Source organism: Peromyscus eremicus, chromosome 1 (genome assembly GCF_949786415.1).
Source record: "Peromyscus eremicus chromosome 1, PerEre_H2_v1, whole genome shotgun sequence".
Classification (NCBI taxonomy): domain Eukaryota; kingdom Metazoa; phylum Chordata; class Mammalia; order Rodentia; family Cricetidae; genus Peromyscus; species Peromyscus eremicus.
Window position 1 is genome coordinate 170,293,357 of NC_081416.1, and position 22,772 is coordinate 170,316,128.

Consider the following 22,772-nt stretch of genomic DNA (forward strand, 5'->3'; position numbering starts at 1 on the left):
CCTATTCCCGACGTGCTGGCGTCACCACGCTCTTGCGTGATGTCACGTACGGAATCGGCTTCCCTGCCCATAGGAGGCGCCATGGAAGTCCCAATTAAGGGTGATGAGTCCCGGGTACACCTTACTCCGCGGGTTGGAACGCTCACCGGGGAGTGAGGACACTCACCGCGTAGTCACACAGACCTGACCGCTTTACTCACTCTCTGAAGTTGGAGGAGTGACTCAACCCCTCAGGAAATCAGTTCTATTTTTTTTTTAATTATTTTTTTCTATTTTTTAAAAAGCTGGGTCTCAAGGGCTGGAGAGATGGCTCAGTGCTTGCACTGACTGTTCCTCCAGAGGACCTGGGTTCAATTCCCAGCACCCACGTGGCAGCGCACACCTGTCTGTAACTCCTGTTACTTCTGACACCCTCACGCAGACATACATGCAGGCAAAACACCAAGGAAAATAAAATAAATTATTTTAAAAAATTATTTAAAAAAAAAAAAGAAAAAGAAGAAGAAGCTACGTCTCAGATAGCCCAGCCTGGCTCTGAACTCACTGTGTAGCCAGGGCTGGCCATGGAGCTCCTGGTCCTTCTTTGTCTTGCCTCTGAATTTTTTTCTTTTCCGCGATTGAGGATGGACCCCAAGACATTTCCCATGCTAGGCCGCTTGCTCCAACACTGAGCAGGACTCCAGATCCTCACTGGGGGATTCTAAGCAAGGACTGCTGAGCCATACCTCAAACCTGTCACCGGGTGGTTCTGGGCAAGGTGAGTGGGAAGCACAGGAAGCGACGCATGTGGAGATGTTGGAATGGCAAGTCCCACAGAAGCAGCCCTCACTACCATGTGTGTATAGTAGTATTCTCTAATTCCAGCCTAAATGTGCTCTATAGCTAATCCATCCTTTTCCCAAGTAAGTAACCGGAAAGACCGGGGCCGTAAGGACGGGTGACACACGGCCTGCAATATTGGCTGATACCATTGGTTCTCAAGCAGCCCCACTTCCTCCCGTGGAGGGTAGGCATCCCCAGGGAGCTGGCTCAGGAAGGAACTTTAAGGACATGTCCCAGACTGTCCTCCCTTACACAGCAGGGAGCAAAATCATATAAACAAAGTCAGGACTGAGTGGGGAGAAATTCCTGGATGGTGGCGTGAGGATGGGTCGTTGGGGACAAGGAGGGGCAGGAAGGCATAGGAGCAGAAGAGTGGTGGCTAGCACCACTGTCATTGAAACACTCAGGAGGCCGAAGCAGGAGGATGGAATGTTCTAGGTCAGCCTGGACTACATAATTAATTCAGGGTCAGGCTGGGCAACTCAGTGAGCCCTGACTCAAAATAAAGTGTACACAAATAAAATAAGATCTACGTCAAAGGGGCTAGGGTGTAGCTGGATTCAGTAAAGTACTCGTCTAGCTTCTGCAAGACCCTGCATTTGATGCCCACTACTGCACAGAAAGGGTGTATTTGTCAGGGTTCTCTAGAGTCAGAGAACTTATGGAATGAATATATATATGAATTTATTGGAATGAACTACAGGCTGCAGTCCAGCAATGGCTAGTATGGATGGAAAGTCCGAGAATCTAGTAGCTGCTCAGTCCCACAAGGCAGGGTGTCTCAGCTGGTCTGCTGGGATCCTGAAGAGGGATCCTGATGAGGCAAGGGCAAACCCTTCCTCCATTGTCCTTATATAGGCTTCCAGTGGAAGGTGTGGCCCAGGTAAAGGTCTGGATTGAAGGCCTGTGTCTTCCAGCCTCAAGGTCTGGCTGGATCAAAGGCATGCTGTCTACTTGCCTCAAGATCCGAATCACAAGTGTGCCCTCCATTTCTGGATTCTAGTTCATTCCAGTTATAGTCAAGTTGACAACTGAGAGTAGCCAAGACAAGGGGAGACCATGTATGACCCAAATGTCTAAATGATGAAGAGTGTCCAGAATCTTGAAAAACGACTCTTCCAGGATCCCTTCTGAAAACGTGCAGTTGGATGAGGTCCACCATCTGCTTTGGACAGCATCTTCCCATTTATTTTCCTTTTGAATTATGTGTGCTTGTGTGGGTACATGAGTACAGTGCCCAGGGAGGACAGAAGAGGGCATTGGAGCCCCTGGAGCTGGAATTAGAGGTGTGTGTGAGCCACCTGATGTGGCGCTGGGAATGGAATTGGGCTCCTCTGGGAGAGCAGTACGTTAACCACTGAGCCATCTCTCCAGAGCCCCCTCTCCCCATTCTACAGACTGCCAACTGAGGCCCAAGCTTCCACGGGTAATCAGGGTGATGATACTGGGGTTTCTTGAGTCCCAGCCCAGGGTCATCTTTTTGTTTCGTTTTTTGTCTTTTGAGACAGGGTTTCTGTTGGCTGTCCTGGAACTCACTCTGTAGAACACCTGGGGAGTTCTGGGAATACAGGTCTGCACCCCCATGCAGAGGTACCTCCATCTCCTGCCCAGATGTGCTTTCTGAGCCCCATCACTCTCCACTCCTCCTCACTGAGTTCATTTGTATACTTCCCCTCTTCAGGCCTCCCCTTCTGTTCCCTGAAGGGTTCTATGGGACTTCTGGGATGAGGATGCGTGTGTGTCTGTGTGTCTGTATGTGTCTGTGTATGTGATCTTCCCATCTCAGGGGCCTGTTTATACATCATGGGGAGAGGCGTCTCCTGGGGGCGGGGCATGCTGGTCAATGCTGGGCACTTCCTTTCCCCCTCCTGATTGGTGAAGGAACAGCCATCTGGATGACCCATTAAGCTACAAAGAGGAAAGAACACCATAAGCTAAGTCAGACAGCCCTGGCCACCCTGGGGCGTGGGAATAGACACAGATAGGGGAGGAACAGGGAGCCCAGGGTGGCCCCAGCACTGACTCACCGTAGACCTTCCACCCTTTGCCCTGCCTGCAGCCTCTTGAGTGACTGTCCCAGTCTGGTTCCCAGAGTCCCTTTCCGCCCAGGCCCTTTGGGCACCCTTTTCCCAGAATGGGCCAGGGGCTCAAGTTACACAATCCTTCAGGCCCTTGAGTTTCTTCCACAAAGTCCTCCTTCAAAATAAATCCTAAAAACTGGTCGGTCTCAGTGGCGTGGTGGTGCACACTTTTAATCCCAGCACGAAGAAGAAGAGGGATCTCTCTGAGTTCTAGGCCAATCTGTTCTACAGAGCAAGTTCCAGGCCAGCCAGAGTTACACAGTGAGATTTGTCTAAAAAAAAAAACAAAACAAACAAACAAACAAAAAACCGAAAAAACAACAACAAAACAACCCAACCTGGTCCTGGTGGTGAAGACCCATAATCCCAGCTATTCAAGAAACTGAGGCAGGAGGATCCCATTTTCAAGGCCTGTATGGACTACAGAGGGAGTTCAGAACCAGCCTGGGCTCAGCTAGAAAACACTTAATTCGAGAGGTCCTAGTCCCAAAATAAATAAAGGGGGGAGGGGGGGACGGCAAGATGGCTGAGCAGGCAAAGGCTGTTATCCAAGCATGGCAACCTGAGTTTGATTGCCTGGGTCCCACATGGTGGAAGGAGAGAACCGACTCATAAGTTGTCCACAAGAGTGATGTGGCAGAACCCCCACCCCACATAAGTAAATAAATGTAATTAAAGTTGTGGTCTTGCTGTGTTCACTTTTTACTTGTTAATACTAAACCACTCAAGAGCAGGGTCTGGTGGTCACAGGCCAGGCATGGTCTCTGAGGCATAAAGGAGTGGGTGGATGGACAGACAGAGGGTGGGTGGGTGGATGCTCTTGTCCTGAGCCTCCTTCTAAGCCAGTCCTGCTTACTGCTCCAGGCAGTCTGCCGGGATTGGCCCTCACCTGCTTCTGACATTCCTCATCCTCCTGCACCATCCCAGACTGAGAAGATGCTGTTTGTGCAGAATCTCAGAAACTCTGCTTCACAACAATTCACTCCTGTAAGCCTAGCCCTTAGGAAGCTGAGGAAGGAGGACCATGAGCTCAAAGCCAGACTGTGATTAAATAACCATACTCTTTTTTCCAAAACACAAAGAATTACTGTCACCAGCATGAATTCTAGGCAAGGGCTCTAACACTGAGCCACACCCCAGCCCCTCACTGGGGGATTCTAGGCAGGGGTTCTACCACTGAGCCACACCTCCAGCCCCTGGCCAGGGATTTTAGCTAGACACTTACTGCTGGACTACATTCCCAGGCTTTGTTGCGCTTAGTATTTTGAGACAGGGTCTCACTTTGTGGTCCAAGTAGGTCTTGAACTTCCAAATCCTCCTTCCTCGACCTCCCAAGTCACTGGGATTACAAGCCTGTGCCATTAGACCAAGCTCTTCTGTCTTTATCTGTTAGAAACAGTTAATTATCACCTCGTCCTGAACTCTCCATGGCTGACTTCCCTCCTGGGAGCCCATTGATGACAGACAACCACACCAGGCCCTGCCAGTTAAAGGGAATCATTGGGGATCATGGTGGGAGATGTCTGAGAAAGACACAAAAACCTCATTTTTTTTCTTGTATTACGAATATTCACACGGCCGTATTTACAGACATTTGCACACAGCAGAGAGGGGCAAGGCATGAGAATCGGGGTGAGGCTCACTGTGCTGGCGGCAGCAGCACCTTCAGCGGTACCTGGTCCCCTTGGGCGGTCGGAGGCACTGCCCAGACAGCCCCGGAGGCCTTGCTGGTGGTGCTTCTCTTGGAGGTCAAGGGTGTCTCCAGGGTGAGGGAAGCGTTGGCCATCTCCTGGGGCTTGTCGCTGGCCAGGAAGCGCAGGAGGTTGTGCAGAGCCTTGGCCACGTCACCGCGGGCTCCCTCGTTGACCAGGCAGTAGAGGATGGGGTCGGCCACGCAGTTGAGGCTGGTGAAAGCCAGGGAGCTGTGGTAGGCGGAGAAGACTCGCTCCTCGAAGCCGCAGTCCCAGGGCCGGCCCAGATAGACGGCGCTCCGAGACAGCAGGAGGGCATGGTAGGGTGCAAAGCACACCAACACTATGGCGATGAGGCTCAGGGCCAGACGCTTGATCTTGACCTTCTCCTGGCGCTCCGTGGACACACTGCTCTGCACGGCCCGCAGGATGCCGCGGTAGCACAACAGCATGAGTGCCCAGGGGAAAAGGAAGCCCACGAAGACGCGGTACAGATTCATCCAGGCCACCCAGCTCTCCATGGGGAACTTCTCGAAGCAGAAGGTGTGGTTGTAGCGGTCTCGAAAGAGCTCGTCGTGGAAGAGCGGGGCCGAGTTGGCGCCCAGCTCAGTGGCCCAGACCACAGAGCTCACAGCCACGGCTGTCTTGACCCGGCGCAGGCGCGCGAAGCGCAGCGGATGGGCCACGGCCAGGTAGCGGTCCACGGAGATGCAGCACAGGAAGGCGATGCTGATGTAGATGTTGCTGTAGAAGATGAAGCCGAAGAGCTTGCAGGAGCCGGGGCCGTGGATCCAGTTGTCGTGGTGGAGGAAGTAGTCGACCCACAGCGGCAGCGTGCAGATGTACAGCAGGTCGGCGATGCTCAGGTTCATCAGGTAGACGCCCAGCTCATTGCGCTGGCGCACCTGGCGGTAGGCCGCCCACAAGGCCAGGCAGTTGGTGGGCAGTCCCACCCCGATGACGAAGATGTAGAGGGATGGCGGGAAGAGGTGGTCCACTCGAGAGTCCACGTGGCAGCCCTCCCACGTGCGGTTGCCCATCCTGGGCGCTGCGGCTTCCTAGGCTCTTCCCCTGGCCCGCTGGGGCTACAGGGCCACGGGGGGCGGGAGGCCATCGGGCCCCCTGAGCCCCCTCTTTGGAGGCTCAGGGGAACATCATAGGAGATGGTTCACGAGGACAGAGGTCCGGGTTTGCTTTGTGGCAGGCCAAGCCAAAGGAGAACTTGAGAGGAAGAGCGTCAAGGAAGGATGGAGGTAGGATAAGAGGTGGGACTAACGTCAATAGGAGTGTCTGAGCAAGCAATCAGAGCAGGAATATCTGATATTCCTATAAAGATGGGGGCACAGGGAGAAAAAAAACAGATGAAGGCAGTGTTTATGGAGGAGATGAAGACACCAAAGGTGTCATGCTTATTGAGGTCTTAGGGAGTAAGCATGGACACGATGACGGACCAACGGGATGGAATTGTCTCGGAAGACTCAAGAAATAACCCAGGAGAGCATTGAGTTGGGAAGATGCAACTTTGGAGTGCTCGCATCTGCTAGGACCCCAGCAGGAAATATCGAACTGAGTAAAGTCATCAAAATGTCCTCTGGGGCTGGACAAAGAGGAAGGGCTTGCTGGGGCTGGGGACTGTGGGAAGGTGAGTAAGCGGTGGAGCACAGGAGGATTGTGGGTAGAAGGAGAACTCTGAAGCGGCACCGGGAAACTCAGAGTTGATCCTGGTGGGGCCCAAGGGGTGGAGGTGTAGTTGTCCCGTTCGTGACCACACTGAGAGCCGAGCTGGATAGGTCTGTGGGGAGAGAAAACGGGCGTGAGGCAGGCGTGGGCATCTATCCTGGCCTCCCCCATCCCTTCCCATTATTCCCGTGGATAGAAAGGGAACACCCCAGCAAAAACTGCTTGCGTACCACCTTAAGGAACAGGTTCCTAAGAGCACGTTATGGAGGGGGTTGGACAATAGAGGGGCTTCCCAAATACATATTAAAGACCCAACGTGCTGAGCATGTTGGCACATGCCTTGGATCCCGGAAGTCAGAAGGTAGAGGGAGGAGGATCAGGAGTTCAAAGTGATCCTCCACTACACACTGAGTTTGAAGCCATGAAAATCTGCCTCAGATTAGCAGTGGAGAGTGAGGTGTGTGGAGACGGCTGAATGGGTAAGGGAGCTTGCTGTCAAGCCTTGCGACCCGGTTTGATTCCAGGAACTCACACTGTGGAAGAAAAGAACCAATTCTTCAGGTTGTCTTCCGACGCCCACGTGTATAGCACAGCATGCAGACACAGGGTGGGGGTTGGAGAGAGGGAGGGAAGGACAGAGAGATGGAGGGAGAGAGACAGAGACAGAGACAGAGAGATTTGACAGACTGAAGCAAGATGGACTTCCCAGACCTGTCCAAGGTCCTGATGCCCAAGGTGGGACTCCCAGCTCTTTTCCCAGCCTTGCCTTTAGTTTCTAGAGTCCCCTGGATACAAAAGGGCCCTGGGCCTGACAGTGGGATAGAGCAGGGGCTGTTAGACCCTGGAAAGGTCAGGGAGCCAGGGGAAGCCTGGGGTTGACGTTAGCAGGGGCACAGCCCTCACACCCTCTCCCTCTCCTTTCCCATTGTCCCAGTGAGGACCTGGGATCCATCACCTTCTTTTTTTTTTTTCCCCCTTCTGGGAAGATGTACAAGTTTAGAGCAGAGAACATTCACCCACCAAGCCCCTGATGATTGCAGGGTCTGCACATATTTAGTTTTCTCAATCTCTCTCTCTCTCCCCCACCCCCGAGTCTCTTGTAGTATAGGCTGGCCTTGAACTTGCTATGTAATTGGGGATGACCTTCAACTCCTTGATCCTCCAGCCTCCTCCTGGGTGTTAGAACCACAGTCGTTTCCAGTTTACACAGAGCTGGATTGCTGTCCTGGGCCTCATGAATTCTAGGCAGGCACTACACCAACTCACCTACATCCTCCACCCATTTGCTGGCTGGCTTGTTGGACTGTTTGAAACTGGGTCTTACTGTACAGCCCAGGCCAGCCTGAAACTTTTGACATCCTTGCTTCTGCCTCCTGAGGGCTGGGACTATAGGCGAGCACCACCAGGTCGAGCTTTAAAGCATTTTAAAATTCAGGAGGCAGAGGCAGGCAGATCTCTGAGTTTGAGGTTAGCCTGGTTACAGAGTGAGTTCCAGGACACCCGGGGCTACACAGAGCCTGTCCTGAAGAAAAAGGAAAGAAAACCATACAAACAAGATCATACTTGGAAATCCACTCTAAGTCGGTAAAAGGAGCAAGTGCCATGTGGTCTGGGAGGAAAGATGTGGAGACTGGAAAGCCACCTCTGAAAAATTCCCAGGACGCACTTGGAAACCAGTGTTTGAGGGGCCAGTGAGATGGCTTATGTCAGTAAAGGTGCTTGCGGCCAAGCCTGACAACCTGAGGTGTTATCCCCAATACCCACATGGAGAAAGGAGAGAACCGACTTCCAGAAGGTGTCCTCCATACATGCTCTGTGGCACATAACACCTGCCACCCAGCCACAGAAGACAGGAGGGAGGGGAGACAGAGAGAGAGAGAGACAGACAGACAGACAGTCTTTCTTTTTCTCAAGGAAAGTCCTTCCTGCTTTACCTCCAGATGGACCCTGAATTCATGTCTGGGTCTCTAACTCCTTGCTGGCTCTATGCTGCCCTCACTCACTGCTCACTGGGACATCATCTGTCCTGACCCTCTGCCTCCCTCAGTTCACTCCCCAAGGCAGCCAGGAAGACCTTGCAAAAGGAATCAGCTCTTCTTTTCTTAAGAACTTCCAAAGGCTTTCAAGGGGCTGGGGTGTGGCTCAGTGGTAGAGCCCTTGCCTAGAATCCCCCAGTGAGGGGCTGGGGTGTGGCTCAGTGGTAGAGCCCCTGCCTAGAATCCTCCAGTGAGGGGCTGGGGTGTGGCTCAGTGGTAGAGCTCCTGCCTAGAATCCCCCAGTGAGGGGCTGGGGTGTGGCTCAGTGGTAGAGCCCCTGCCTAGAATCTCCCAGTGTGGGGCTGGGGGTGTGGCTCAGTGGTAGAGCCCCTGCCTAGAATCCCCCAGTGAGGGGCCTGGGGTGTGGCTCAGTGGTAGAGCCCTGCCTAGAATTCCTCAGTGAGGGGCTGGGGTGTGGCTCAGTGGTAGAGCCCCTGCCTAGAATCCCCCAGTGAGGGGCTGGGGATGTGGCTCAGTGGTAGAGCCCCTGCCTAGAATCTCCCAGTGAGGGGCTGGGGGTGTGGCTCAGTGGTAGAGCCCCTGCCTAGAATCCCTCAGTGAGGGGCTGGGGTGTGGCTCAGTGGTAGAGCCCCTGCCTAGAATCTCCCAGTGAGGGGCTGGGAGTGTGGCTCAGTGGTAGAGCCTCTGCCTAGAACCCCCCAGTGAGGGGCTGGGGTGTGGCTCAGTGGTAGAGCCCCTGCCTAGAATCCCCCAGTGAGGGGCTGGGGGTGTGGCTCAGTGGTAGAGCCCCTGCCTAGAATCCCCCAGTGAGGGGCTGGGGCGTGGCTCAGTGTGACTCCTCGTTCATTCCTTCCCCTCAGTGGACTATAGTTTCCTCATCTGTCCAGTAGACTTAATGAGTTTTTCTGTCTCTGTCTCTGTCTGTCTGTCTCTCAAGTGTGGCTCAGTTGTAGAGTATTTGATTAGTATGTGCAAGGTCCTAGGCTCTACCTGCAATATTGCAAGAAAACAAACAGACTTGAGGGAAAATGGAAACTCCTGGTGCTTGGTGACAGGTAATGAGGCTCTTCCCAGCTAGCCTGAGCTTTCTTACCTACTCCATCTCCCTTCATCGATCTCCAAGCCAATGAGCTTCCTCCCTGCAATACTGATGCCTCCACACTCTCGCTAACTGTCCTATCCCTTCTCCAGCTCCTCTGCCTATGCCCCCCCCCGTCCTCCTTCACAAATCTCTGCCGCCAAGTCTCTACCACCCTCACAAACATCTCTTCACAGCACTTGTATCTGGTTCGCTTGTGTCTGTCTAGAACTTCTTGGGGGACAGGGACCCATAGTGTCATGTGGCCTGGCCTTGCATACAGTAGTGCTCAATAAGTGCCTGGGTACAGAAGTCATGCTAGAAGCCTCTAGAGGGTTGGAGAGGGCACAACACCCTGGCCAGCCCTTCTCCCATCACGGCTCTGCCTCTCTTCCTCCCAGACTGTACCCCGGGCATCAACAAGCCCTGGGGAGACCCGGAGGAAGAGGCCGCCTGCTGCAAGGAGATTAAAGGGTAGGACCCATCTGCTCCCTAATTGACTCGGAAAGGTCAGGCTGTGTTCTGATCCCTAAGGCCAGCCCCCTGTGGGGATCCTTAGACACCTACCATCCCATCCCAGAACTGGAAACTACTGGGTCCCTTGGAGATGGAATGGAAGGGACTTGTTTCTGGATAGACCAATGGGAGCCAGCACAACCTACCGTCAATCAAAACTTCCCACCCAGGCCAAGTCTTATCCCTAAACCTCTCCTATCCTCTGTCCCCTTTCTGCTCTCTCTCTCTCTCTCTCTCTCTCTCTCTCTCTCTCTCTCTCTCCATTTCTCTTCACTCCTACATCTTGTGACATCAAAGGAATTCTTTTCCCCCAGAAGCCCTAATTTATGCAAAAGACGGTACAGTCTTTATCCTAATCACATCACACATGGACATCTTTGAAAAAACAAGGTATCATCAGTAAAATGTGTGGTATTTGGGGTCTGGGGATGTAGCTTAATGATAGAATACTTACCTAGAGTCTAACAGTGGGTGCCAGGGGCTGTGGCTCAACAGTAGAGCGCTTCTCTAGTATGCATGAGGTCCTGAGTTCAATCCCCATGACCACCAGAAAGAAAGAGGTCTAGGCATATAGCTCAGCTGATGAAGTATTCGCCTAGCATGCACAGAGCCCTGGATTGATCCCCAGCACTCCATAAATGAGTCTGTTGGCCCAGCCTGGAGCCCCAACAGATCAGCCTGGGATGAATGAGCCCTGTCTCAAAGTGTAAAGAGAAAGGAAGCAACGGACCGGGGACGGGACGCAGTACGGAAAGGGTCTGCTGCACAGGGGAGCACCTGCATTCAGATTCTCAGCACCCACTCGGAAGCCCTAGAAGGAGAGGTGGATGTCCCTGAACCCCCCTTCCATGGCCCCAGGTCCCTGCTGAGACTGGAACGGGTACACAAGGCAGCAAAGACATTCCTGGCAGCCGACGGAAATGAACTTCCCATTGCCAATTTCCTCCCAGGGAACAGAGTCTGGTTTCCACCCTGTCCTCAGCCTACCTGAGTCATAGGGATGCTAAGCATGGGGCTGGGAGTCACTGACAGATAGACAGACCGACCTTCCTTCTTCTCTGCCTGACATCTGGCCACTGTAACTCCCCCGCTCCCAAGTCACCATAGAACCTCTGATTCTTAGAATTCCATGGTACAGGCTCATATGGTGAGCGGGAACAGGATGCTCTTTCTTCCTGATGCACATGCAGAACCTGAGGTCCAGAGTGTGAGGCTGTTTTTCCTTTGAGCTAAAAAGTGCCTCCTCTGAATATTTCTTTCCTCTCGTTCCCATTCTCCTGTCTTTTTAGGGGCTTCAATCCCTTTGAGAATTTGTCAAAAATGGGGGTTTGGGCTTTTTTTTTTTGTTATGTATTTAATTTAATTTAATTTTTGAGACAGTGTTTCTCCGTGTAGCCTTGGCTGTCCTGGAACTCACTCTGTAGACCAGGCTGGCCTCAAACTCAGAGATCTGCCTGCCTCTGCCTCCCGAGTGCTGGGATTAAAGGACTGTGCTACCATACTCCATTAATAAGGACATTTTTTAAAAACATACACACAAAAGTGACCCTGGAGGCTGGGGAGATGGCTAGTAGGTAAGACCATTCATTGTGAAAGCAAAAGGATTTGAGTTCAAATTCACAGCACCCACTAAAAGCCAAGAATGCCCTGCATGCCTGTGGCCCCAGCATTGAATACTGGCAGGTGGTCCCAGGAGCTGGCTGGCTGGGCAGTCTAGTTGAAACAGTGAGCATTAGGTTCAGATCTGTGTGTGTGGGGGAGAAGACACCAATGTCCTCCTCTGGACTCCAAATTAGAATTCACCTTGCACACACATGGGCGTGTGCATGCACGTGCGCGCGCGTGCGCGCGCGCACACACACACACACACACACACACACACACACACACACACACACACTGACCCACCGTGGCTAGAGTGTCCCTCCATCCCTTGCCCAGCCCCAAATGGAGTCAATGTTATCTTAACCCTTAGTGAGTCTTTGTTGGGGAGCTGCGCACCCAAATTTTACAGCCCCCCAACTCAAGTTCCTGCAAGAAAGGTAAGTTCAGTTGTTACCCAATATGTGTGGGGGATAGGAAAGGCTACCTTGAATCCCAAGCCTCTGCAGGCCTCAAGCTACAAAAGCCAGAAAAAAAAATCCCCTGTCTCACAGCCTCCCCTCCCCCGCCCCGGCCCCCCTTCAAGATTCAAAGACATGGAGAGTTGAAAAGCCAAGAGAAAGAAGTGATAGCCCCCCCCATCATCAACCTTAGCCCACTCACCACCTTTGTCTCCGAAGCCACTGGGCTGGCTCCCCCTCTTTCCCTCCACCATGGGCTCCCAATCTCCCCCATTCTGGAGGCCCCAGGGGACCGACCAGCTCCAGTCTGCTCATTATGGCTGAAATGTGATCAGTGCGCCTCGCTGCCCACCTGGTGCCTTGGCAGCAAGCGGAAACGATGAGGGGGTGCAGTCAGGCCACTCCATGTCCCGGCTGGGCCTCAGTTTCCCCATTTCCATTGAGGAGCGTATCTCTCCCACCCCTGCCCCGGCTGCTACACCCACACCACCCAGCAGGAATATGGAATTGTTAGAACCACCCTGCTGACATTCTAGAATCCGACAGTTCTCAAGTCCCGAGGTTTCTGTGGCCGGCCCTGCTTGGGGCCGAATGTTCTAACATTCTAGAGCCTTGATTCTTTGCTTTCTGTTATTATTATCCTCGCCTCTGCCAGCACGCACCCTTGTCAGTTTCCAATATTCCAGGCGTCTCCCGGCCCAAGATTCTGAAGTTCTATTGTTAGAACCCTCTATGATTTCAAAAAAAAAAAAAAAAAAAAAAAAAAATTAAAAAAAATAAAACACACGCTATGACTTTCATAATCTATTATTAAACTCTGGGTGATTTTTATCTTTTCCCAGCAAATGAATACACGTTTCCCTTTTCGCTCTTTGCAGAAATGGGAACGCGTTGTAAATAGGTGAACCCCACTTCCTCTTTTCTCCCCGTTTCTGCTCTGACTTTTAAAAAAATGAATTCTCAGATTGGGCAGCATTCTGTGGTGCTGAAGGTTCACAGAGGCTGGGGGTTGGGGGGGTCAGGATGGCTGACCATCACCTTCAACCAGCTCCCCAAAATGACATTCTCCCCCCCTCGGAAAGGTACTCTAGGAACCCACACTGCTCTGACCCCTTGCTCACGGTCTGGTCTCCCTTTTCGCACCAGCTGAGTTATTATTTGTCTAGACACAAACCAAATTATAGGCCCTGTCCCGGGGGAACAGTGGGCTTGGGGGGGGGGGGTCAGGAGACAGGGGTGGAGTTAATCCACACGGTGTGTCTCTTTCTTTCTGAAACTCCTCCCCCTAGCCCCCCAGCCCAGCCCACCTCAGGTCCCTTTCCCTTCCACCAGCAAGCCCTCAGAGATACCTTTTCTGCTCCACTCCACAAACCCTACTTTCTGGCCTCCAGCCACTCATACCCAAGTCTGGCATTGCTCCCTACTCACTTAGCGGAGGACCTCGCTGCTCGAATTAATCCGACTTAGTGGTAGCCCAAGAATCCAGGTCTCCAGATAAGGTCAAGGGAACCCAGGTCTCCGGCTATGGGCTACCACTGGACAAGAGTCCCAATCCTCGATGCTGGCAATAACTCACTTCTGCTCTAGGGCCTCAGTTTCCCCGCTTGTAAAATGGAAGGGGCATGGCCTACATGGCTCCCACCGGTCCTTTGTAGCACACACACAAACAAGCAACATGTCAGCACCAATCTGCATGGGTTGATGGGCTGGATCATCACAAGGGACTTTGGTTCCCTGTGCCTCAAAGGGTCTCGGCATCCCGGGTCCCATCATTCAAAGACTGGAAGGCAGGGTTTCATTCGGCCCAGACTGGCCTCAGACCAAGATCCTCCCACCCCAGCCTGGGTTACAGGCATGTGCCACTACAAGATTTTTTTTTTGAGACAGGGTGTCATGTAGCCCAGGCTAGCCTGAAACTATTAATCTTCCTATCTTTACCTTCCAAGTGCTAGGATAACTGGCAGGTGGCTATAGGGCTCCTGGGTGGTCTGAGTTTGGGAACCCTTCCCCCATCCATCTGACCGATCCATTCCTGGGAGGATCCTGTGTCCAAACCTGCCCTCAGAGACAGGGATGGTGGGGAGTCCTTTTGGTGGGTTCCAGGGGGTGCAACTGGCTGGGCATTCTAGAAGAAATGCTGGGATGCTCCCCATCTTTTACACCAGCGCCCCCAATGCACATCCGGCTTGCAACACACACACACACACACACACACACACACACACACACACACACACACGTTGGAGCCTTCCCTTACCCTGGTTGAGAGGTGGAGTACAGAGTTCAGTCCCAGCGAAGGGGAGTGAGGCCAAGCAGGAAGGAGTTAACAGAGACCCAGCCAAATCCTGGAAGGGAGGAAGTGGGGGAGGAAGTCCACCCCCCCAGCCAGGAATTCCTGAAACAGGAGGGTGGGGTAGGTGTGACCTCAGAAGCCATGGGGTGACTGCAAAGGGGTCATGGTATCACTCAGGGTCCATTTGCCTGGGAGTGCAATCCCACGGACCCCTACCCCAATCCTGAAACCTGGAGGGAAAAGTTCCGCGATGTCTTAAGATTTAGGGAGAGACGACAGACAAGGGCTGAAGGCGCCACAGGAGCGGGAGAGTGAGAGAGAGGGCCAGAGAGCAGAACTAGAGAGCCCTGCGGGGGGCCGGGGTCCATAGACACGCTGAGGTGGATAAAGAGTTGGGGACGTCCAAAGAGAAGGAGGGGTCCCACATTGACGGGGGTGTGAAGGCCAGAGATGAGGCAGAAGGTACCCAGAGGCAGGCAGGGAGAGCAGATGGAGAGATCCTAAAGAAGTAGAGCCCCTGGGTTGTTGCTGAAGAACACCCATAACATCAACATTTAGGGCGCTGAGGCAGGAGGATGGCCGGTTCAAGGAAAACCTGAGCTGTGTAGCCAGGGGTTATCTCACAACTGCCAGAGGGTGGAGAAGTCGGGTGTGGTGACCCACACATATAATCCCAGGATATACTCTGGGAAGCCGAGGCAGGAGGATTGCAGTGAGTTTGAGGCCAATGTGGGCAAGAGAGTGATCTCAAAGCTAGATTTGTTGTTTGGTGAGGTCTTCGTGTGTGTGTGTGTGTGTGTGTGTGTGTGTGTGTGTGTGTGAGAGAGAGAGAGAGAGAGAGAGAGAGAGAGAGAGAGAGAGAGAGAGAGAGAGAGAGAGAGAGAGAGAGATGCCCAGAGGCAGGGGATGTTAGGGACCCCAGGAGATGGAGAAAAGATAGGAGCCGAATGGCCGGGAGAGGACGGTGCCGGGAGACTGAAGCATCTGCGCGGCCACCCAGAAGTCTTGGACCTGCGAAGGAGGAGAACGGGAATGGAGGAGCAGCACCCACCTGTGCGGCGGCTAAGCTGGACGACCGGCTTCCGCGACCTGGTCCGGTCTCTGCGCTGCGCGGGACCCGGCGGGCGCCCCCGCGGGGCAGGAGACAGCGACAACCCCTGGTCCCGGGCTGGAGTCGGGAGCCCAGGCCCCGCCCCAGCCAGGCCCGCCCCCGTTAACCCCTCCTCTGCCGTTCCCCTGCACCCCACTCCCCCCAGTAAGAAACTCAACCCTGGAAATCTCACCTGCTGCTTCAGAGTGGTATCCCATAGTTACCCTCTCTCCAACTCCACACGTCCAATCTAAGCCTGCACCAGGGAAGGGACGCTTGGCGTGGGACCCTCCTTCCTGTCATTCTCTTCTTTGGAGAGTCTCCTCCCAGCCAGCCTCAGTTAATAACCTTCTCCGTGTCACCCTAAGGGACTGAGGACAAAGGGGTCTGTAAGGGGCCAGTGAGATGTCTCAGCAGAGAGAGGCGATTGCAGCCAACTCTGAACTCCGTTCCCGGGACCCACATGATGGAAGGAGAGAATGACTCCTGTAAGTTGTCCTCTGACTTCCACGCTGCCCGGTGTCACGCCGCCTCAGATAAATAAATGTAAAAATAAAAAATGTAAATGTCGATCGGTTAAGTATCCACCTCAGATATAAGGCTACAAACGGAAGGAGCCTCGGGGGCGGGGGTGTCAGATCTTAGGCTCTGTTTCCTCCGCAGTCAAAGTGGTTAGGCACGATCCTTTTCTCGTCTGCATGTCACACCACGGAGAATATAACATCAAATCTGTACGAAGGTGTCATTCTGGGCTAGCGGTGCATGCCTGTAATCTCCCAGCCCTTGAGGATGCTGGGGCAGGGGGATGGCTGAGAGTTTGAGGCCAGAGCAGGCTAAATAGTGAGATTCTATGTTTCCAGTGTCCCTACTGGGCTGTCCAGGGTACTCCAGCATGCCCTCCAGAAACCTGATGTCCCTCCCCATAGACCACCTACCAGCCTGGCTGGTAGGAGGAGGGCCGTTCCCGTGTTGGGGTGGATTGTTGTCCTGTGTCTGTGTTGCCTGGAAGTGATGGTTGTTTTCAGGGAGTGTGTAAATGTTCCAAAGAGCTGCATCACACATACCCCCCCTTCATCATGGTCATTATTTCCCACACACATCAGTCCTGAGAGTTCATTATAAAAGCAAGAAGGTCCACCTGCCTACGGCCCTGCAAAACACCCAGCAGTAATGGCTTACCAACTCTAATTTACACAGTTATTTTATCTTGAGTGTTACAGAGGATGGGACCAACAGCTTTATTCATGCTAGACAAGAGCTCTGTCACTGAGCCACACCCCAGCCCCTCACTGGGGGATTCTAGGCAGGGGCTCTACCACTGAACCACACCCCCAGCCCCTCACTGGGGGATTCTAGGCAGGGGCTCTACCACTGAGCCACACCTCCAGCCCCTCACTGGGGGATTCTAGGCAGGGGCTCTACCACTGAGTCACACCTCCAGCCCTCACTGGGGGATTCTAGGCAGGGGCTCTACCACTGAACCACACCCCCACCCCTCACTGGGAGATTCTAGGCAGGAGCTCTATCATTGAGTGTACCACTCAGTGTTTTGTTTGTTTGTTTGGTTTGTTTATTGTTTGAGACAAGATTTCATTATGTAACCCTGGCTGCCCTGAGACTCAGAGAGATTTACCTTATTCTGTCTCCATGGTGCTTGGATCAAAGCTGTGTGCCAAAATACCCAATTCAGTCTTTTTGTGTGTATATATATGTGTGCCCTTGTGTGAACATGTGCACATGTGTCTGTGAGGATGTGTGTGTGTGTGTGTGTGTGTGTGTGTGTGTGTGTGTGTGTGTATAAGCCATTTTAGTTAGTTCCTTAGGAGTCATCTTGGATATTTGTTTTGTTTTTTTTGAGGCAGGGTTTCTCTGTGTAGCCTTGGCTATCCTAGAACTCACTCTGTAGTCCAGGCTGGCCTCAAACTCACAGAGATCCACCTGCCTCTGCCTCCCAAGTGCTGGGACTGAAGACATGCACCACCACTGCCTGGCTGCTTTTTTCTTCTTTTTAAAAAAATGTATATGGGTGTTTTGTCCTCCTGTCTGTCTGTGCACTGGGCACCTGCACTGCCTGTAGATGCCAGAAGAGGGCGTTGGGTCTCTTGGAACTAGAGTTACAGACAGTTGTGAGCCGCCCTACTTAGGTGCTGGGAATGGAGCCCCGGGTCCTCTGGAAGAGCAGCCAGTGCTCTTAACCACTGAGCCATGTCTCCAGCCCCGTACCCACGTCCTCAGGCTTGCCCAGCAAGGACTTGACTGACAGTCATCTGCTCAGGACCCTGTTCTTTCCTTTATCGCCACAGATGGGTTTCGCCCATTCTACAACTTCAAATCGAACAACTTAAAATAAAAAAGGGGGAAATGTTGTAGCAGTGCTGTGTGGCCGTGGGCAGGTGACCTTGCTTCTCTGAACCATATCATTCCCTTCTTCCAGGGAACTTGATGGACGTAGAAAGTGAGAGGGTTAATCACAAAGCAGAGATGCTCGCTCACAGTACTGGAGAATTAAAAGGGCAGGCCCAAGGCAAGCGTCATGGTAACTCCATATAAATCCTGAGAGATGAGACGTGGTTTTACATAGCCCAGGCCGGCCTTGAACTTCATGTGCAGTTGAAGATGACCTTGAAATCCTGATCCTCCTGCCTCCCCACCCCGGAGGATTTGGATTATAAGTGGGAGCCGCCATTGCTTCTAAAGAGCAATTCAGAGTGCCCAGTGGTGGGGGTAGGGTCCCTTCTCTTCTGGCGCACCCTAAGTTTGCCACAAGTCAGCCCAACTCGTGGCAGGCAAAACACATCTCCTCTCTGAGCTTCGCTGGGAACATTTACAGAAGAACAGTTTTCAGAAAGACAGCTAGAAAATGGAGAGGACCTGTGGCTGGCTGGGAGTAGGCGACGGGCACCGTACCAGCCTCTGGGGTGCAAACGCAGCCCGCGGAATGGATGGGAACTTTCTCTCCCCCTACTCTTGGACTGGGGGGATTGATAGAGGGCCGTGCACAAGGCAGTTTCTCAAACCCAGCTCATGGGGACAAACGCCGAGAGTGACCCTGAAGGGATGCGTGGAGAATCACCAGCAATTTTCCGACTATCTTTTCAGGGCATATTTTTCCATGCAGATCCAAAGATGACCACAAGGGGGCGACAAAGCATCAAGAGCTCCCCCACCACCCGCTCCCCCTTGCTCCCGGCCCAAGGAAAAGCAGTCGTAGCTGGTGTTACCTTCCCAGAACTAGGAGTGTGGGAGTCAGTGGTGGGGCTGGGGGGACGGGACGGGACGATGACGACAGGATTTGACCCAAGAATGTCAGAAAACAAACACCTAAAAGACTAGAAGCTTCCGGGGTGGTGGTGGCTCACACGTTTAATCCCAGCACTCAGGAGGCAGAGGCAGGTGGATCTCTGTGAGTTCGAGGCCAGCCTGGTCTGCAGAACGAGTTCCAGGACAGCCAGGGCTACACAGAGAAACACTGTCTCGAAAAATAAACAAACAACAACAACCCAAAAAAGAAAAAAGAACGAAAAAGAAGGAAGGAAGGAAGGAAGGAAGGAAAAGAAAAACAAAAGTTCAGTGTGCCCCCCCTCCAAGCTACATTGGGATGGCGGCCTTCACCATCCAGCTCTTCACATGGGTGCTGGGGATCTAAACTTTGGGACCTCGTTGCTAAAATTCCTTCCTGGGAGAAGACATAAGCAAGGCCTACCTCCTCCTCCTCCCAAGCCCCCCAGACAAACCGAGGCACAGTCCACCAAAGTTCACATTGGGAACCAGTGAGTTTTTGGGGTGTCCCTACGGAGCACAGGTGATGTGGGTTCTCCACAGGCTACACCAGAAGGTCTTTACCCTGTAGGGTGAGGGCTCTTGGGTGGATGCATAGATGGAGTCCCTCCCTCTCTAGTCCCTCCCTGAGGCCACAGAGTTGCTTATACCAGCAGGTAGGGAATGGCTGGGTACTCCCTTCCCATCCCTGTGTGAAGGGATTTAAACAGTCTAGAAAGCCCAGCTGGGATGACCTTCTGCAGCGGACTCAAGTGAACTCCCCAAGACAGCAGCTGCTGGGCTCAGAGGGTTGACACGACCCTCAGGGAGGACCTTCCAGGCTGAGCCATTCCCCCCGGGGCCTTTGGAGGAGTTTGAACTTCATAGACACACTCAACTATTCAAACACACTCAAATTGTCATTCAGCGTCCAGTGCCCAAGTTCCTGCTTCTGTATCTGCGCTGGGCTCGGAGACAGAACAAGTGTTCAGCAGTCCTGGCCCTTCCCATCCAGGGTTCGAAGTCAGTGAAAGAGACACACATCTGTCCCCAGAGTCGTCAAGGACCGTGACAGGGGCCAGCAGGGGGCTGGAGCCCCAAGAAGGCTTTATTTGAGTTTATTGGGAGGAGAAAACACATGCATGAGCTTCCACTGGGATGGTTCCTTCTTTATCTTCCCACGTTAAGGTCTGTCTGTTGCCCCTTACTGGGGGTCCTCCATGATGTCACCTTTGTCTCTCCCTAGTCTTGCAGAGTCAGCATCTTCTGAGGCAGGTACGTCTTCCCACTCAGGTATTCCTTCCCGTGAGGTAGCACTGAGGTTGTCTTGGCTTATCACTGTACCCCAAACCATGCACACACATACACATACACACACACACACACACACACACACACACACACACACACATATAAATGCTGCTTATGGAATTCATTTACTTATTTGACTAGTGTTAGAAGCATTTTATTCTCGACTAGTTTTTGACTGGGGGATGCTCTCAGACTAGTTGGGTATCTTCCTCTCCTGCTCCTGTGTGTGTGTGTGTGTGTGTGTGTGTGTGTGTGTGTGTGTGTGTGTTACGAGATGCAGGGAGGTTAGAGGACAACACTGTGGACTTGTTCAATCCTTCCGCCTTTATGTTGGTTCTGGGGGTGGAACTCAGGCACCAGGCTTGTACAGTAAGCACCTTTCCCTACTGAGCCACCTCACAGGCCCTCTCGACTTATTATAAGTTAATTACGTTTATTTGCCAGACATGGTGGTGCGCACCTTTAATTCCAACACTGGGTAATCAGAGGCAGATCTCTGTGAGTTTGAGGCCAGCCTGGTCTACATAGGAAGTTCAAAGCCGGCCAGGGCTACACAGGGAGAGGCTGTCTTGAAAGAGAAAAAATTTAAAACAAGAGGAATCCTTGGCAAGTCATTGTTTTGTGATGGGATGGCCCGTGTCCATCCCTCCCTCCCAAGAGATCACCGCTGTGGGACGGTTTTTCTGTATGCTGTGAGTATGTGTTGCTCCCATTGGTTAATAAATAAAGCTGCTTTGGCCTACGGTAAGGCAGGATAAGAGCCAGGTGGGAAATCCAAGCAGAGAGACAGAGAGAAGGGTGGAGTCAGGACAGACGCCAGCCGCCCAAGGAGCAAGATGCCAGCAGACCAGTAACACCACAGCCATGCAGCAATACACAGAAGAACAGAAATGGGTTCATTTAAGATATATTTTAAGTTAGCGAGCAATAAGCCTGAGCCATAGACAAACAGTTTGTAATTCATAGTAAGCCTCTGAGTGATTATTTTATAAAAAACGGCTCCTGCCCAAGCAGGTCTGAGCAGGACCGGGAAACTTCAGTCTACAGACCACCTCACGGTTGAGACACAGAAAGAAACACGGGACTGATTATAGTTATAGCAGGCTAGGTTGCTCTTCTTTTTCCTTCCTTCCTTCCTTTTCCACCTCCTTTTTCTTATCCTTCTGCTTTCCTTTGGTTTTTGTGGCAGGCTCTCACTGTGTAGACTAGGATGACTTTGAACTCAGAAATTTGGCCGGCCTCCGCCTCCTGAGTGCTGGGATGAACGCCATGTACCACCACACCCCACCTTTTTATTTTTAAATAACTTCTTCTAATTTATAACATTTATTATTCGTTCACTTCTTGTGTAAGTGTGAAAGTGGACCACGCTCAATGAATGTGTGCCAGGGTGCGTGTGGAGGTCAGGGACAACTTTCAGGAACTGGTTCTCACCTTCCACCAAGGATCTTGGTGAGTTCAAGGCCAGCCTGTCTACATAGTGAGTTCCAGGGCTGCACAGGCCTTTAATCCCAGTACTCAGAAGGCAGAAGCAGGTGGATCTCTGAGATTGAGGCCAGCTTGGTCTACATAGAGAGTTCCAGGACAGCCAGAACTACACAGAGAAACCCTGTCTGGAAAAACAACAAAAAACACATACCAAAAAACCCCAAATCCAAACAAACAAAAGAAAGGTTTCTGCTGCATGGAATCTGTCCCTGGGATAGTGGCAAGCTTGGCTAGTGGGCCTCCACATCAACACATATACCAGGCAGGGTGGTGTATGCCTGTAACCTCAGAACTCTGGAAAGTTATGAATTCAAGATCACCCTTGGCTACACAGAGCGTCTGAGGCCAGACCCTGCCTTGAAGGATAATGATCCTTTCTGGAGGCTGAAGAGAGGGCTGTCAATAAAGAACCTGCCGGGCGAGCATGGGAAACTGAGTCCAGGCTCACACCCACGTGAGGTCTGAGCATGGCAGCACACGTCTTCAATCCCAGCTCTGAGGAGGTGAAGAACCCTGGGGGTTGCTGGCCAGCCAGTATAGCCAGATTACTCCAGGTTCAGTAAGAGAATGTCTCAAAAACGAAGTAGAGAGGCCTGGAGCGTTGGCTCTGGGGTTAAGGGAGCATTGCTTGCTCTTGCAGAAGACTCAGTTTGGTCCCAGCACCCACACTGGGCAGCTTGCAACTGCTTGTAACTCCAAGTCCAAGAGATCTAATGCCCTCTTCTGGCCTCAAGGGCAACTGCACCAGTGTGCAGATATGTCCTCACGCAGACACACACTCCTAGAAATAATTTATTTTAAAAACCTTTAAAAAGAAAAGCTAGGTGGTGGTGGCACACGCCTTTAATCCCAGCACTCCGGAGGAAGAGGCAGGCGGATCTCTGTGAGTTCAAGGCCAGCCTAGGCTACAGAGTGAGTTCCAGGACAGCCAGGGCTACACAGAGAAACCCTGTCTCAAAACGAAACAGACAAAACAATACAGAGAAGAGTAATGGAGGACGACACCTGATTTTGACCTCTGGCCTCCACAACACACACACACCTACACATACATACACACACATACATGCACACACACATACATGCACACACATACATGCACACACATACACACATGCACATACACATACATGCACACGCATACACACACATACATGCACACACACATATATGCACACACATACACGCACACATATACACATACACACACATACATGCACACACATACATGCACACACATAGACACACATACATACACATACACACATACATGCACACACACACACACACACACACACACACACACCCCAATCCCCCCCACACCAAATACATAGACCAGACTCCAGACAGCTCAGTGCATAAGTCTGTATTTCTGGATGATATAAAAGAATAAACTTAAAAAAA

At 52.2% G+C, this 22,772-nt stretch overlaps 1 protein-coding gene across 1 annotated transcript; it reads right to left on the minus strand.

Moving 5' to 3' along the window:
• Positions 1-4,463: 4,463 nt before the first annotated feature.
• On the minus strand, positions 4,464-6,231 carry Gpr4 (G protein-coupled receptor 4). Its single transcript, XM_059253545.1, has one exon. It carries the CDS (start codon positions 5,632-5,634, stop codon positions 4,543-4,545), a length of 1,092 nt encoding a protein of 363 aa, XP_059109528.1. The 5' UTR covers positions 5,635-6,231; the 3' UTR covers positions 4,464-4,542.
• Between the last annotated feature and the right edge of the window lie 16,541 nt (positions 6,232-22,772).

Bases quoted from the DNA above. Each gene is read 5' to 3' on its own strand.
- Gpr4 (XM_059253545.1), bottom strand. From the start codon at position 5,634: ATGGGCAACCGCACGTGGGAGGGCTGCCACGTGGACTCTCGAGTGGAC.